This window comes from Crassostrea angulata, chromosome 2 (assembly GCF_025612915.1).
Source record: "Crassostrea angulata isolate pt1a10 chromosome 2, ASM2561291v2, whole genome shotgun sequence".
NCBI classification, from domain to species: domain Eukaryota; kingdom Metazoa; phylum Mollusca; class Bivalvia; order Ostreida; family Ostreidae; genus Magallana; species Magallana angulata.
Window position 1 is genome coordinate 79379551 of NC_069112.1, and position 16355 is coordinate 79395905.

Below are 16355 nucleotides of genomic sequence, written 5' to 3' on the forward strand. Positions count from 1 at the left end.
ATAAGTTATGCCCCCTTGGAGATACCCTGACATTCTAAAACTAGAAATGATGAAGTATTTTATCTTATTCATATGTAGTGTTTGATACTTATGGGTTACTGCTTTGTTAAGGAGACTTTACAATTGCCCCAAATAGGCAAATACATCTGCATATAACATTTTGTTTCTAAATCTTCATAAAAGTACTGAAGTACTGAGGGGAGTTTATTTTATCGATTTTCATTTATTTTAAAATCAACTTCTCTTGCATGGCAATTAGTTTCTTGCCTGTATTTGAATTACGCACTTTTTTATTATATGATTTTTTAGACTCTTCCGACATGACTTTCGAGAAACCCCATATGAATCATGTTGTGTAATATTTAAAGATATAATTCAAACTATGTATTAGTAATCGAAAAAATCCTAAAAATCGAATGGACCAGCACTATTGATATCGAACTCTACTCTCGTTCACCTAGACGCTCGACTGTCTCTGTTAGTCTCCGACAAGCAAGACACCTCTCTGCTTGTAGGAGATTTACAGAGACAGCCGAACTACTGGTTGAACGAGACTTTATTACAATCTGGCGTAGTAACACATGAGACTACAAAAATATCTAAATTGTTCGTATTATATACAATCTGACTATTTTCATAGTGTTTATAGATACGTTTCCTTGAAAAACTATGCTTCAGCATACGTTACATCGAATTTTTTTTTTTTCAAAAACTAAGTCTTTTCAGCGGCGATGATTTGTGCTTAGGTCCAAACACTGTTTCACTTTCGGTTTGCCAGAGTAACTGCATAGGAGAGTTGATTAAAATCAACTTTCAAAAATTGAATTAATCAATTTCCAAAATGTAAGTGTGGATTGGAAGATAAAAAACAATCCAGAAATGATTTAAAATTTGCTACTGTACACATATAAGAATGTCAGAAGACTGAATCTTTAGAATCAGGTTTCATTGGTGTGGGTGGGGGGGGGGGGATGTGGAGTATAAACATTTATAATTTGAATCATTTATTGTTATTAATTTTAACATGTCAAAGAATATTAGTTATTGGTCCCAAAGTAGAAATATGACCTCTGATCATATAGCAATAGATCATTTGTCAATTATGCAAGGTGTAATGTAATGTTTTTTAGAAAAACAATTTTTACAAGTTTATAAAACTTTTTAGACCCAATTTATATTTTTATTTAAAAAGATCATTCGACAATAAAAAAGGGGGGGGGGGGGGGTGGCGGTCAACAGTTTATATTTGAGTCTATTTGGGGTGGGGGTTCTAAGTCATATATTTGACATTTTTCTTAAAAGTAATTTAAAGTAAGACTAAGCCATCACAGGGCGAAAAACCATCTTTAAGCAAGTCCTTAAAGGTGGCTTAAAGGTGACTTAAATGAGCTTAAAGGCTATACAACCTTTAAGCCGCCTTTAAGTCACCTTTAAGCAAGTGCTTATAGGTCCTTAATGTCCAAACTTCTTTAAGCCACCTTTAAGCCACCTTTAAGCCATCTTTAAGCATTTTTAAGTGGCATTTACGCTCTCTTTACACTGCCTTTACACTGTCTTTAAGTGGCCTTTAAGTCAATATTGATCAAGCTGAACAATAAAAACATATATTAAATGCAAAAGCTCTTTTATAGAGATGGGAGGGGGTCATCCGAGTGATAATATAATTTCCAAGGAAGGGGGGGGGTGTTCCAGGCGGTTTTAATCGTCGCTCCATTAAACGCAGATCGCTATCATCAGCACCGCTCCGATGGACACAGATTGCCGTTATAAAATTCTTTATAATTTTTTGGGGGTTTCAAAATTATTGTAGGGATGAGTGCAGTCTCTGTATCTTAATATGTGCATAAAACTAATTAAAGTATGTTTGTTTTCTATTATAAATTAATCGGTGAAAAAAATCTCTCTCTCTCTCTCTCTCTCTCTCTCTCTCTCCTATCTCTCTCTCCTATCTCTCTCTCTCTCTCTCTTTTTCTCTCTCTCTCTCTCAGTTCATCCGGTTATTAAACAAAATAAAGATAATGAACCAAAAATACATGATTTAATTTGTTAATCGGTTTAAGGTTTGTATATTTTTTTTTTCAATTTTCATTATTTCTAACTCTAGATCTGCTAGATACATGTTAAAGATGAAAAGACTCTCAACTGCCTTTGTTATATCGGGCAGGATATTACTGCTTTGTTGGTCTAGACATAGTTTTGTTCGTTTGTGTATATCTAATTAGAGTCTATTGTTTGTCCAACTTAAGAAAACCCCTGGAACTAACACAGGATATACAAGATATACACAACAGTTGTGTCGTGTGCCCAGGTGCATGTTTGTGTATATCTAATTAAAGTCACCGGTAATTGGTAATTTTGTTTGTTATAGAATTGATAGTTTATAATTCATGTACATACAATTACATGTAAATATTTAAACATATTGGAACGGCGCCGCGATCATGAAAACCGGGAAATTGCGGGAAATTGAACAAATACCCTAATAGTATCAATGCATTTAATAAAAGAAATGATTTCATTTTCTTTCTTACATTTGTATAGCTATAAATAAGATGAACGTATATCTACTTGGTTTAAATTTATTAACTACATGTAAGAAAGTCTACTATAGTGAACCTAACGGTTTCCATTTAGGTATAATATATTTTTGTTCACTGAAGACCAAGTTCCGTATTTCATTCTTAATGCATGCATGCATGTAATTTATAAATTAGATATAAGTGATTGTTACAAACTGAATGGTTTGTCATAATCTTTTCAAGTAAACACATTCAATACAGTGATTCAATATCCACTGATATATAGGATATAAAAACGCTCTTATATAATTATGTAAGTTGCCGTGGCGCAGAGGTTGTGTGGTGATGCTAGAAAACTAAGGGTCCAGGGTTCAATTTTCACCGTGGCCGTTTTTTTTTTGTGTTTTTTTTTTTTCATTTTTCTTTCTGGAACAAAAACCGTTTTAATACCTTTTCTTTCATAAAGTTACTACATTTTGTTGGAAATTAAGCACAATATTGAATTTTTTTTTTTTAATGGCTTAAAGGTGGCTTAAAGGTAGCTTAAAGGTGGCTTAAAGAAGTTTGGACATTAAGGACCTATAAGTTGTCCTTAAAGGTGGCTTAAAGGTGGCTTAAAGATAGTCTTTAAGCTGCCTTTAAGCCATCTTTACGCTTTCTTTAAGCCACCTTTAAGCAATACATATAGCTTAAAGGTAGCTTAAAGGTGGCTTAAAGATTGTCTTTAAGCTACCTTTAAACACCTTTAAGCTATCTTTAATGAGGACTTAAAGATGGTCATTCATCCTGTGCATACTACAGTCATGAACATGAATTGAAGACCAAAACACAAACTAATACATATACATATACATATATACATAGGAAGCATTACAAAACATATATTATTGATCTATATCTGGGTTCTAAAATTGAATCATATATCATGAACATATATTATTGTTTCTTTGTTCAAGCATTTCAGATGGTATGTACACTGTGGGCCATGATCCCAAGTGCTTTCCTGAAATTATCAAATATCACAAAAACCATTGAGAGACCTTAATCCAAAGATATTATTCCTCCTTAGATCATGGCACATCAGATCATTATGGCATATAAGGTATGACCCTAAGGGGTCATCCTGACCCCCTTAGAATCAGAAATTGTCAACTATCTTTAAATTATTTATGTTTGATGATCCTATCTCTATTGAATCTATATTCTAAAGTCTCTCGAATGACATTTTGACACTCATTTTGGGATAGACAACCACTTTTTTTTTTTTTTGGGGGGGGGGGGGGGGGGGCTTGTAGGAAGAATGATAACTCTATTGTAAATGGTAACTTAAAAACGGACAAAGATAATAATATAGGGTTTTCATAATCATATATTTACTATTACTGGCAATATGTAGAGTTTATTTGATCTGACCCCAGGGGTCATCACCACCCCCCAGGAATTGGAAATCACAACATTTCTCATAAACTGTTATAATTCTGACCCCTAAACTATATATATTCTTGTTTCTGATGTCGGTGGTCCTGAGCCCCCTTGAACAGCAAGTCCCTTAATATCTTCAAAACAGTTGAGATCCCCACCCTTAAACCATATAGATGTTCCTTGTGTCAAGGGGCATCAAACTGTATGTAGGTTATGGGCCCCAGGGGTGGTCGTGACCCACCTCGAACAGAAAGTGCACGAATATCTCGTAAACGGTTGAGATCCCCACCCCTTAACCAAATATTTTCTTGATCCTTAAAGGGCATCAAACGGTATGTAGGTGATGGGACTCAGGGTTAAATTTAATTTTTCAAAACCGTAATGAACATCTATAGAACAGCCCCTATCATATCCCAAGATATGATGTGTCTATCCATTTTATCATAAAAGGAGTTCTAGGATCTATTTTTTTTTTTGAGTGATGAACGTCAATTTTCTGCTACTGTTTGACTCCTTCAATGAAATTTAAATTTTCAAAACCTTACTGCACATCTATAAAACAGTCCCTATCATACCCCAAGATATGATGTGTCTATCCATTAAATCATAAGAGGAGTCCTGGGATCTATGTTTTTTTTTGAGTGATAAACGTCAATTTTCTGCTACTTTTTGAATCCCTGGATGAAATTAAAATTTCTAAAACCTTATTACACATCTATAGGACAGCCCCAATTATATCCCAAGAGATGACGTAGCTACTCTAAAAGGTGTAAGAAGAGTTCCGGGAACCATACTTGTTTTGCAAAAAAAACCGTAATTTTTTGTTGCCATCTGATCTCCTTACTAAGAAAAAATTCTGGAACCTGATCACACTTCAATATGACACCCCTGATCATATTCTAGAAGATCATTTGGCTACTGCAAAAAAATGACGTTTTTGAAACCAGTTTTTAAAAACACGTCATTTTTCAGCCATTAAATGACCCCAGTGACAAAATTGAAAATTCCGAAACCTTATTGCGCATCTATAGGATACCCTAAAACATATTCCAAGAGATGATTTGTCTACAGTTGAAAATGTAGGAGGAGTTCACGGAAGAAGGTTTTATGTGAAAAAAACGTCATTTTTACCCATTATTTGACCCCCCAGGATTACCAGATAAATTTTGAAACCTTTTTACAAAACAACATGACACCCCAAATCAAACTCCAAGAGTTAAGATTGCTTGTTTATAAGATGTAAGAGCAGTTTGAGAAAGTAAAACGTGACAGACGGACGGACGGACGGACGGAACAGGGAAACAACAATATACCCGAACTTTCTTTAGAAAGTGCGGGTATAAAAATAAAAAACCCGAGCTGGAGTAGTAAGTGTAATTGTTCATAAAAACAAGACAGATTTATTTTCCCATGATATAGTTTTATTTATTAAATTGTTAATAAGATGATGGCATTGTTGATTAGAAAGAATACATTTACATACAGTACCGATAAGACCCAACCTAACAGAAAGCAGATCCCAACTAAACCCTGGGTTTACTTTCGGGTTGTTCTTGGGGTTTACCCCTGGTTTACTAGAAGAAATGCAAAGAAAACATAGCGTAAACCTAAAGTGAACACAGAGTAAACCCCAATCAAAAGTTAATCCCTAAAGCATACGTTTAAAATGTATTTTAAATATACAAGGGGCGATAATTATAGGTGGAAGGATGGTAATATAGATGATGGCTCTCCATTATGCTTCAGTGTGTAAACTGGACCCCAAAAGCAAATCTCGAGTAAACCCAAAGTAGACCCCGAGTGGACACAGATTCTCAAAAAGCAGACTCCAAGTAAATTCCGAGTAAATCACGAAAGTAGATCTAGAGTTCAGATGCGCGGGGGTGTTAAGGAATCATATGGAATCTGAGTTACATGTAATTTCGTGAAATCACAAATCTTAGTTCTTATGTACACATTCAAATATTTGAGCAACGAATCGTAGACAAAAACAAATACTGAAGACATTTTTCCCCAGAAATTAGTTTGTATTACCTAGATTTACACATTGATGACGTCAATACTAAAAGTTGAATGTCGTGTGAATATGATCGGAAAGCATTGTAAACATATTAGAAATATAACTAATCTAAGAACTCTAATAAAATTGTGTGGTCTGATTTATAAAGAACTGAACATAAGCATACTTGGGGAGATGTTAGTTTAATTAATCATGCGCTAAAAGATATGTAAATTTGCTTTTATGAGGCTTTCCTCTGTCGTTGTTTACGATATAAAAATCCGACTAGAACAACACTACCCTGTATATATTGAACTTGAAATTGTATATGTATCGTTGGTTGATAAATGCTAAAATTGAAAAGTGCTACTAGAATCCCATGTTGTGTGTTGTTTTGATGCAATTTGCCGTTTCCGTGCAAACTTTATAAAAGTTGGGAAGGTTTTACGAGAACAGGATGAATAACTTTTTAATAAGGAATAATCATAGGATTCTAGCAGCGGTTTTGATTAAACTTAAATGTTTAGCCTTCACTTGGTATGTTTGTGATCTTATTCAAAATAATTATTTGATTTCACAATTTTTAAAATAATAGTCAAAATAAGATGCTAAATTGCCCATATGTTTCCGTAACACCCCTGCATGGGGTCTGCTCTCGGGTGGGGTGGGTCTGGTCGTTAAAGTATAAACAAATTCAGTGCAAACTTCTAAAGCATACAAATCTTGCTGTTATAATGAATAAACAAGGACAAACTTAAATGGAAAATATAATTCATGTATATCATAACAAATTGAACGATTATAAAGATATATGGGTAAAAAAAAATGATGCAAAGCTTAAGTTTGTCAATACAAATTGATTGCTGGACATTCCAAATTCAACAATGAATAAAAACCCAAACAATATAATCAACTGATTCAGGTTTCTTTTTTTACAGCTGCTGAAAATAAATAATAAAAAAAACCAATATTTTATTTAAGCATACTCTTACAGGAACTTTATGACAGTTACTTTTTTGACCGGTTTAGCTTTCTTTCAGCAGTGATGGTTTCACAAAATCTACGTTATTTATAGTAAATAATAATGCTACGACCTAAATATACATGCATCTACATATTATATTTAATAATATTTAACTCTGTAAGTATGTACAGCAATATACTCAACTATATAAAAAGCTACTTAAATTATTATTGATGTTATTAAACACTTCAAAGACACTTTTACAAACATAACTAAGAATACTAAATAATGAATAGTAAAAATAAATTATAAAAATACAAGAACAAATGTTTATTTTCACACTTGATATCTTTTTTTTTTAAGTTTTAACATATTCACATTTTTTTTATTTTAGAAGTAATAAAAAATAAAAAAATACAATGAAATAAAGTTTCATGAAAAAGAATGTTTGAAATGCAATATAAAAAACCTTGCGGTATCAAATAGTTTGTAGCAACAAAAAAAAATGAAAAAAAAAATAGCAAAACCCCAAATAACAAAATAAAAACATACCAAATAAATAATCATATTAAATAAAATTCTAAAGAGAGTGTCTTATGTTCCAAAAATATTTGGCATTCAATATTAAAAAACAATATGTTTATTTTGCATCACAAAAAAAGTGCGCCCAGACATGGTCGGCATCTTTTAAGAATTTAAGTTTGATGCATACACATGCTTATTATATTGTTCGGCATTATTCTCAAACCCTAATATCAAATTGATTTCAAAAAGATGCTGTGATCTATGACGAATCAACTATGTTACAGTACAATGTCTTAGTTGAATTGTTCCAATCAGAGAGTTGTTATAGTCAATACCACAAAAAAAAAATCAAAATTGTATTAGTTATTCAAGTTGTTAATTATCAATTTATGACAACATGAGAGTTGCAAGTTATATTGTTTTACATTTGCTTTTTTCGCATTAATGAAGAGAATGCAATTAGAAAAAGAAAGGTCTAAAATGATTGATCTATTTTTTCATCTTGGCAAAAACATTATAAAATCGATAAAACACAAACGGAATACGGAATATATAGGTAGTGAAGTTATGAACTATCTAACTAGAGGAACCAGAAAATTAAAGCATTAATTCGACGAGTAAAAGAGCCAATATTGATAGCAGGTAATTATTTTATTTGTTTATACGCGGTAATAATACGACGCCTTCTCAAGCATAAAATCCGTAAGAAAGATTAGAAAAGATTAGAAGGTTAGAAAGAGTCTTCCAGTATCCATTCCGTTAAGTTTAACACACCTTTTGAGATACCATTATTATACAACAAAAACCAAATTGTACTTTTATTTAAAAAATATTTAAATAAAGGTTCTTTTTTCTACTGCTAAAATTAAAAAAAAAACATCTTCCTTTCCATATCCTACTTCCCCTCTTTGTAGTGTGTTTCCGGTGTAAGTGGCGCTTTCTTTGAGAAATCCACGAACGTGTACTCTGTTCGATCTTCCTCGCCGTGTATTACGGGCTTCTGGTTCGTGTCGGAGCTTTCGGGTTTGTTCGTAAAATCTACGTCAATGTAGATCAATCCCTCGTCGTTCTAAAGAAAAATATCAAACTGTTACACACATTGTGTTGAATTTTGTCAATAAGTACATAGAAAAAGTTTACTTTGAAAAGTCTCATCTGAAAAGAATCATTGATTTCATCACGTAAAAAAAAAATTGACTATATTTGTGGTTGTTTTTAAACTTGCATTATCAAAAATTATTTATGTTTCGCCGACATGTCATTCTTAACATTTATCTAAGTGATACATTTAAAAATTGTTTATCTTTATGAAAATAGTGCTGAATATTTATATCAAGCGAATATGATATTATTTTTGGGAGTTGATTTTAATCAACTCTCCTATGCACTTACTCGGGCAAAGCGAAAGTGAAACAGTGTTTGGACCTAAGCACAAATCAATACCGCTGACAACACTTAGTTCTTGAAAATAATCGATAAATTCGATACTATGTATATTCTGAAGCATTGTTTTTCAAGAAAACTTATTTATTAATACTATGAAAATAGTAAGATTTTAAATTGTACAAACAGTTTAGATATTTTTTAAAGTCGTATGTATTCCTACGCTAGAGTTCAATGCAGTCTCGTTTAACCAGACGCTTGGCTGTCTCCGTTAATATCCGACAAAACAGAGTCTCTCTTGCTTGTCGGAGAAAAACGGAGACAGCCGAGCGTTTGGTTGAACAAGACAAGAGTTCAATCTGTCGGGATCCATACAATTTCTCAGAAATATTTCGATTACTGATACTACTTGCCATGCAAAATCACATATCGTTGATTTTGAATAAATGATAATCGATAAAATCATTTCCCGTCAGTACTTCAGTACTTTGATTCTACTTCGGAATCGAGCCGATCATATCTTTGAAGCTGTCGTTCCATGGTATCACGTGACAGTTAAAAATAGATCACTGTTTTAACTGAACAAAAAATCAAAAAGTGTAACACTACCCTGTAGTTCATTTGTTATTAAATGATGTAATGTTCATCGACAATTAGTTCATGTTTATTAGTATCGCTGCTAGAATCCTGTTGTTAATCGCATAAGATAAATATTTTCATTATTAAACGTAAACCCCTTGTTCAATTTCATTGAATATACTACGTATTTTTTTTTCATTAACAACAACAAAGCACAGGATCCTAGCAGCACTTTTCAAGTAGTTTAGGTCATATGCTTTTGATATTTGCCAAATTCAACTTTCATAATATTAGGGGTATTGTTACATTTTTGCCGTTTTTGTACACACTGACAGATGACATAAATGTATATCTGTTTACCTTAGAACACACGCTTATAAAACAAAATATCCATGTCCGTATTATCCTGATTATATCCAAACTGACATTTATCTTAATCTTGTGTCTCAGTATGAAATAAGTCATATTTCGACATTGTTTACACTGCATTCCGATGATTTGTCTCCCGACATTGATCTTCTCTATATTAAAAATCAATGATAATTTTACGTAATACAGATAAATCGAAGATATACTCAGTTAGATGAGTATCCAATGACATTTTACGCCTGTAGTTTTTATAATTTAAACCAGAGTTGAAGTAAAAATTGACACGTTTCTGATTAAATTATAACATCATGCTGCTTATTGTGACGTCATATTGATCAGAGGAATTTTTACTCTGACAGTTGCCTTATCATACCCGCGAAGTAAACGAGACTATTTTGATGGTTTTCCTGTTTCTTTAATCGTTTGTTTTGTTTCTATTGGTGTTTTACCTCAGTTGATACTCTTGATATGGTGCTGTTCCGTGCCGTCAGATGGTGTCGCTTTTACAGGCGTTTTTAAAGACATGCTCTTGCCGTAATATCTTTTAGAATTCCTCTGCTAGTTTTAAAATAATTTCACACGACATAAGAAAATAACGTTCACCATACAGACTGCATCATAATAGAAGATTTTGACGCATTGAAATGTTTTATAAAAATAGTACATATGAATATCTAAATACTCCATTACAAAGTTTTGACAATTTTTACGCTTGGCCGTGCGTACTTTCTGCGACCCTTTGCTACATTAGAATTTTAGTTTAGTTCAAGCACTTTAGTTTGATTTGAACTCGATTGTGAATTTTTGGATAACCCCCGTATATGTATGACGAAAAAACCCCGTCACTTTCCTTGTAAGTAGCAAACGTCCAGAGTCTTTTGAGTTAGAAAAGGACAATATGTTAATCACAACATTAAATTAAATTATGATAATTTAACACAGATATCTTTAAAAAATGTGTTCAAGAGCTTCTTCATGCATTATCCAAAAAATGTTATTTTTATTCGATACATTAGCCACATACTTTGCTTTGAGTTTGTTCTCCAATACTGGCGCGACTATTTCAAATTTAAAGCAATTCTTTGTGTTTTCATATGATTGAAATTTATTTTAATTTTTCTTTTTCATTTTTGCATTTGCTTTGCAACGAATTCATCGCAAATACTTACGTTTTTATTACATAAGTGATATGCATATCATTGTCATTGGAAACCGTTCATAACAGTTCTCTGATTTGATTCCGTCAATCAATAAGGTGCATCTATAAAACTAACAGCAACAACGAAAAAAAAGTAAAAACCTATATTTGTTTATCGTCACTGATTAACTCGTTATTAGTATATCGTTTGTTAGACTTACTATATTTTATTGTTATATTCAGTAGTATATTCTCATAATTGTAATATTAGCTCGTCAGAAAAATATTGACTGGTCAATATTTTTTTCATATTGACCGGCTAGGAATAATATTTCGAGAATATTCCCTCTACTTCAAATAATCGCCTCTGACTTGCTGATTCGTAAACGATGACGTAAATAATTCTTCGCGCCTCAAAAACGAGGTGACGTCATAATAGACAGTCAGTCAAGGCAAGTAAATAACGGACGCGCAATGCGACGGTTTGCTATCATAACGGATATAAATATTTGCGAATTACTGTGAAGTTAAATTAGGTAGAACATCTGTATGTTAATTTTTACGGTCGGCGGAATATTATCAGTGACCGTTTGATGCAGAGGATATTTTGGAAATGAACTTTGCACAAAATTGAATTCGTGAATTCTTTGTTGAGCTGAGAAAATTACGGCGATCTGTTTTTAATAACTTTCTTAAATTTTGGTTTGCTTCTTCATATAACAAAACAAATGTTGACTGTGTTTTCGGGCAACATTGATTATATTAGCCCCCTTGGGACCAAAATATTGCCCTCCGCTTCGCGTCGTGCAATATTTCGTCCCTCGGGGGCTAATATAATCAATGTTGCACTCAACCCCAGTCAATATTTTTATATTATTAATAACACATGGATGTTGCGAACTTAGCTTACTAATCAATGAAAGCATTTTATTAAAAAAAAAAAAAGAAACACCCCCACAATTTTGTAATTTAATAAGTTCAATTGTATGTTTTATCATTACATGTAATGATGAGCTATCATATATTGTGAATATGATTTAATTTATTACGCTTCTCAATGATTAAATAAAAATATTTCATTGACGAGTAAAGATAAAGTCTTCACAATTTTTTTTTATGTTTGACAAGGCTGGATTCCAAATCAAACTGATTTAGATTATTGTCATCTACAAACTGAACCTTTAGCATTGGCTAAAATTTACCTATTTACATGTACTAATAAACAATATTACAAAGCCTTACTGTTTTACGGGAGCCTACAGATGATACGTTTTTCTCTTCTAACGACCCCTTCTTCCCACTGTTTTTCTCTTTACTTTTCTTCGTTTTAACCAGTTTGGTCTTTGTTGTTGATTCTCCACCTTACAAAATGATTTATACATTTCAAAAATTGATCAATTAGTAGCGTTTTTCATGTGTCCTTATAGAAAATTCTAAAATATTCATTTAATGATAAATGAATATAATATACATTTCTTCATGATACTCTTGTCAACAACGGCATACGTTTCTGTACCATGGTGTGATTCGTCTTCTATAGTAAATTGAACACAATATATTCAAACCAAATAAATATTTGAAAGAGAAAGAAAGAAGATAGATAACATTAATCGACTTAGTTTACCTTTTTTGTCCGTGCTATACTTTGTCGATATTGTAGCTTCCAACTTGTTTTGTTTTGGAAGGCTTTTATCAACAGCTGCGTACATTCCACTCGTTGAATTTCTATTATAGCCTAGGAATCGATGAATATATATTATTGTGTACAAAGAAGGAGACAAAAAGAGAAAGAGGGAATGGAGAGACTAGAAATAATTAATAATGAAAAACATATGCATAAAACAATAATCGACAAGCTATATAAAACATACCATAGTCATCTTTCGTCGCACCACTTGTCCCTGTTTTGTCTTTCATCTTATCGTTCGATGTTTTACTTTTATCAACAACTGCATACATTTCTGTCCCATCTTGTGTGATTTCATTGTCCACTATCATATTGATACGTTATTAAGTAGGTCTTGCATTTGAATGAAATTATTTTAAAAAAGTTAAATAAAATGACCATTTATAGTTAAAAAATAATGCTCCATTGAATGATGATACTGGTATAGTGTCAGATAGGTATGATGATAAAAAATAGTTTTATTATCTCTTTTTCTAATACTTTTCCACTTAAGACTGACGGAAGGGTCAATGCCTACAACAATTGTCAAGCTTATGGACCAGTGTAAAAGATTTAACATATACGTTTTTGTTGTTCTTTTAATTGGTAATGTTTATAATTAATCGCATTCATGTATCCTATAGTCGGCAATAAAATATTGCAAACTTATTTTGAACTATATCTCAACTGATGTTATATAAAAGTTAAAAAAAAGTAACTTAAGTAAAATTCTTTTTTTTAAAGTTATACTTTTCCTGGCACTCGTTTGAAATGTATTTTTGAGAAGTTCTGAAAGATAACCAAGCTATTATTTTACTTGAGTTAATAGTAATTGTTTAACTGTTTGACTGGAACACAATATTTCTGGAAATCTGTTCACATTAAATTTAAAAAAATAAACTTTTATTTTCTATTCTTTGTTAATATATGAAATTGATCCTAAATTGATATACATGATATAATCCCAAATTACAATACTTCACTTGTTCTAAACAAGAGTTACACACTGATATATATATATATATGATATATATATATATGATATATAGATATAGATATATAGATATAGATATAGATATATATATATATATATATATATATATATATATATATATATATATATATATATATATATTGTTGAGCCCACATACTCTAAGATTGATTAGTAGTTTAACAAATAGACCTGGGATAACATACAACAGTTTGAATGCGTCTCTGCTAATATAAAATGTGTGCTAGTTCTATATATTCAACCTAATACCTGTCAAAATAATGTTTGTCATGAAAAGGAATCTTGTAGAAACATTATATATTTTATATAGTTGTTTAATGACCTTTTTTTTAAAGGAGTTGACCGTTTTGAGATGTTCTCGCATTCACGAATAAACTGCATAGTGGAACAGTGAAATGAGTTTTATACTTTGTTTTTAGATTCCCTAGTTTACTGAACTAAACGAAACGTATTTAATTTCAACTTCAAATATCATCCAGTTTGATAGCCACATCTATAATACCTATATATACTTACTGATGTTTTTCTTTTCATTTTTTCTTCGAATAAAAATCACCAAGACAACAATCAAAATTACAATAAGGATGGAGACTCCCGCTGAAACCCCAATTGCTGCGTATAACTCCTCACTTTTACCAGTCAAAGATGCCCTTGAGATATCTTTTAAAAACAAAACACTGATAATAAGTAGAGACTGTGCAATTGTATTATATAAAAGATTGGGTAATTGACTGGCCCTTCGTATCATGCTTAATAAAGTTATTAAAATATCTGTATTTCATGTATTTCAAAGAGTCTATGTGTTCCTACAAGTCAGACAATAAAGTATATCGTACCTTTGACATTAACTTTCATCTCAATTGATTGTATAGAACAGTTGATGATATTACAACTCTCCAGGCGGTACCAAATTTCCTGACCTGGAGTTAAAGGGCCATGCTCAAAATGCACCGTCCCTCCTTTCCCGGGATCTGTTAAGTTTGCAATAATTTTCCAGTCAGTGTCATCCCTCATCCATAAGATAAAGTACTGTTCAGAGCCCCCATTGAATCCTGATGTCCACGTCATATTTACGTATCCGCTGACGTATGAATAAGCCATGAAGTTTAAAGGCTGTTCAGGTCTGTCTATAGATAATAGAACACACTATATTGATTTTTGGTACTTTTCTGTGTTAAGATTTGTTTTGTATATAATTCACAATCATGTAAAACGAAGGATTATTGAAATAAATAATTTATGATTATTTTAAACGACATCCGTCCTGTATTCATGCTCGTTCTTTCATTTATACACAATTTGATTTACCTTGTGCGTTTATTGTAATGTTGTGAATGATTTCGTTCTTGTATTTCATTACATAATATCCAAAATTAGAATGGTTCTTTATTGGTACAGAAGTGTTGATCCAGTGTTTATATACAACATCTCGCTGGGATACAGTTGATATGATTGAGTGATCAGTAGGACCCATCCATGTGATATCCGATGCCTGCGGTGGGGGATTTGCAATAACTGGAATAGCCAATCCTACTTTGACATTTTCCCCACTCGTGGAACTATAGCTGAGTTTGAGTGGACCGTTTATATCAACGTGCAGGTCACCTTTTAAAAGAATTAATTATGAAATAGAATTAAAACCCGTGGAGTTATTTGAAAATACTTATGTGACATATGAGATTTTAAACAGGAAATTTGAGATGCAGGATTTAACACGGGTAGTAATTTAGACACAACAATCTTTACATGTACTGTAAACAGGTTGATTTTTACCCAGTGTTATTTTCGGCCTCCTTAAGTTTCACACTGTCTTTAATTCGACCAGACAAGGTTGCGTTTAAAGAAAGATAAGTTGAGGCATTGGACTCGCCCTGTTTTAAATTTGGCCGTTGACAACAAGACCAACTGGGAGAAAATGAAATAGGGGCGAATATTCTCCTGTATACGGTATTGATATTAACAAACGCACTCATGAACGTTTTTATTGCGGACTGTTTCATTTAAGATATTGCCTTTTGGGTGTATATTTAGCAAATATTACACGCGTTTTGTGTGCAACATTTTGAAAGTAGCACCATATGAGAGACATAGTTGGTTTAATGATAATTGTAAATTTGACAAATGAAAAAAAATATCAAATTATTAAAATTAGTTCTGCAAAAGTTATATTTTTTAAAAGTTTTACTTGTAGATTGGGGTTTAGCATTTTAAAAGTTTCGTTACAAAACAAATATACCAGACGAGTCATCTGATGACTAACTTTTTATAAGTTGCGTTTCAATGTGAATATAACAAATATCAACTGACTTTTACATTTATATTGGAGAAAAACTTTTTTCCGTTTCTTTAATATCATAAATGTTTAGTTCTTTATTCTCGTTTGAAAGTTGAAATCACTTACAAGTAACATTAATTGCAATTGTCTTGTTAGCGATGTCGAATCCTTCAGTTTGTCCTGTACATGTATAGTGACCTGTGTGTTCGCAACGTGCTGAAATAATTGTGTGGTTTGCCCATCGTGAGTGTCTCGTGTTTGATGATAACTCATTCAATCCGTTGAACAAACGGATTATTGGAATTGGGTTCCCAGGTACGAGACAAGACACGATTAAAGAAATGTTTTCTGTCAAATTCCACATAGACTCCGGCTTAAGAGAGTTGTTCAAATAAAACGTTGGTTCTTCTATGTCTAATAATAATAATAATAATAATAATAAATTAAGTAAAAACAACAACGTTAAGGATACATGTACTTGAATTTGTGACTACATGTAACTAG

The 16355-nt window shown here is 32.0% G+C and overlaps 1 protein-coding gene across 1 annotated transcript; it reads right to left on the reverse strand.

The window, feature by feature from the left end:
- Nucleotides 1-7399: 7399 nt before the first annotated feature.
- LOC128170997 (uncharacterized) lies at nucleotides 7400-16259 on the reverse strand. The gene is made up of 9 exons (XM_052836758.1): nucleotides 15978-16259; nucleotides 14885-15181; nucleotides 14413-14703; nucleotides 14093-14236; nucleotides 12770-12889; nucleotides 12523-12633; nucleotides 12370-12432; nucleotides 12141-12259; nucleotides 7400-8498 (listed from the first exon to the last, which is right to left on the reverse strand). The coding sequence occupies exons 1-9, from the start codon at nucleotides 16213-16215 to the stop codon at nucleotides 8325-8327; spliced, it is 1557 nt and encodes a 518-aa protein (XP_052692718.1). The 5' UTR covers nucleotides 16216-16259; the 3' UTR covers nucleotides 7400-8324.
- Nucleotides 16260-16355: the final 96 nt, after the last annotated feature.

Excerpts from the sequence above, each read along its gene's own strand:
- LOC128170997 (XM_052836758.1), bottom strand. The coding sequence starts at position 16,215 with ATGTGGAATTTGACAGAAAACATTTCTTTAATCGTGTCTTGTCTCGTA. Across the intron at positions 12,890-14,092 it reads AAATGAAAAGAAAAACATCA|TGGACAATGAAATCACACAA; the intron begins GTAAGTATATAT and ends TCAATATGATAG. Across the intron at positions 12,260-12,369 it reads CAAGAGTATCATGAAGAAAT|GTGGAGAATCAACAACAAAG; the intron begins GTATATTATATT and ends TCATTTTGTAAG.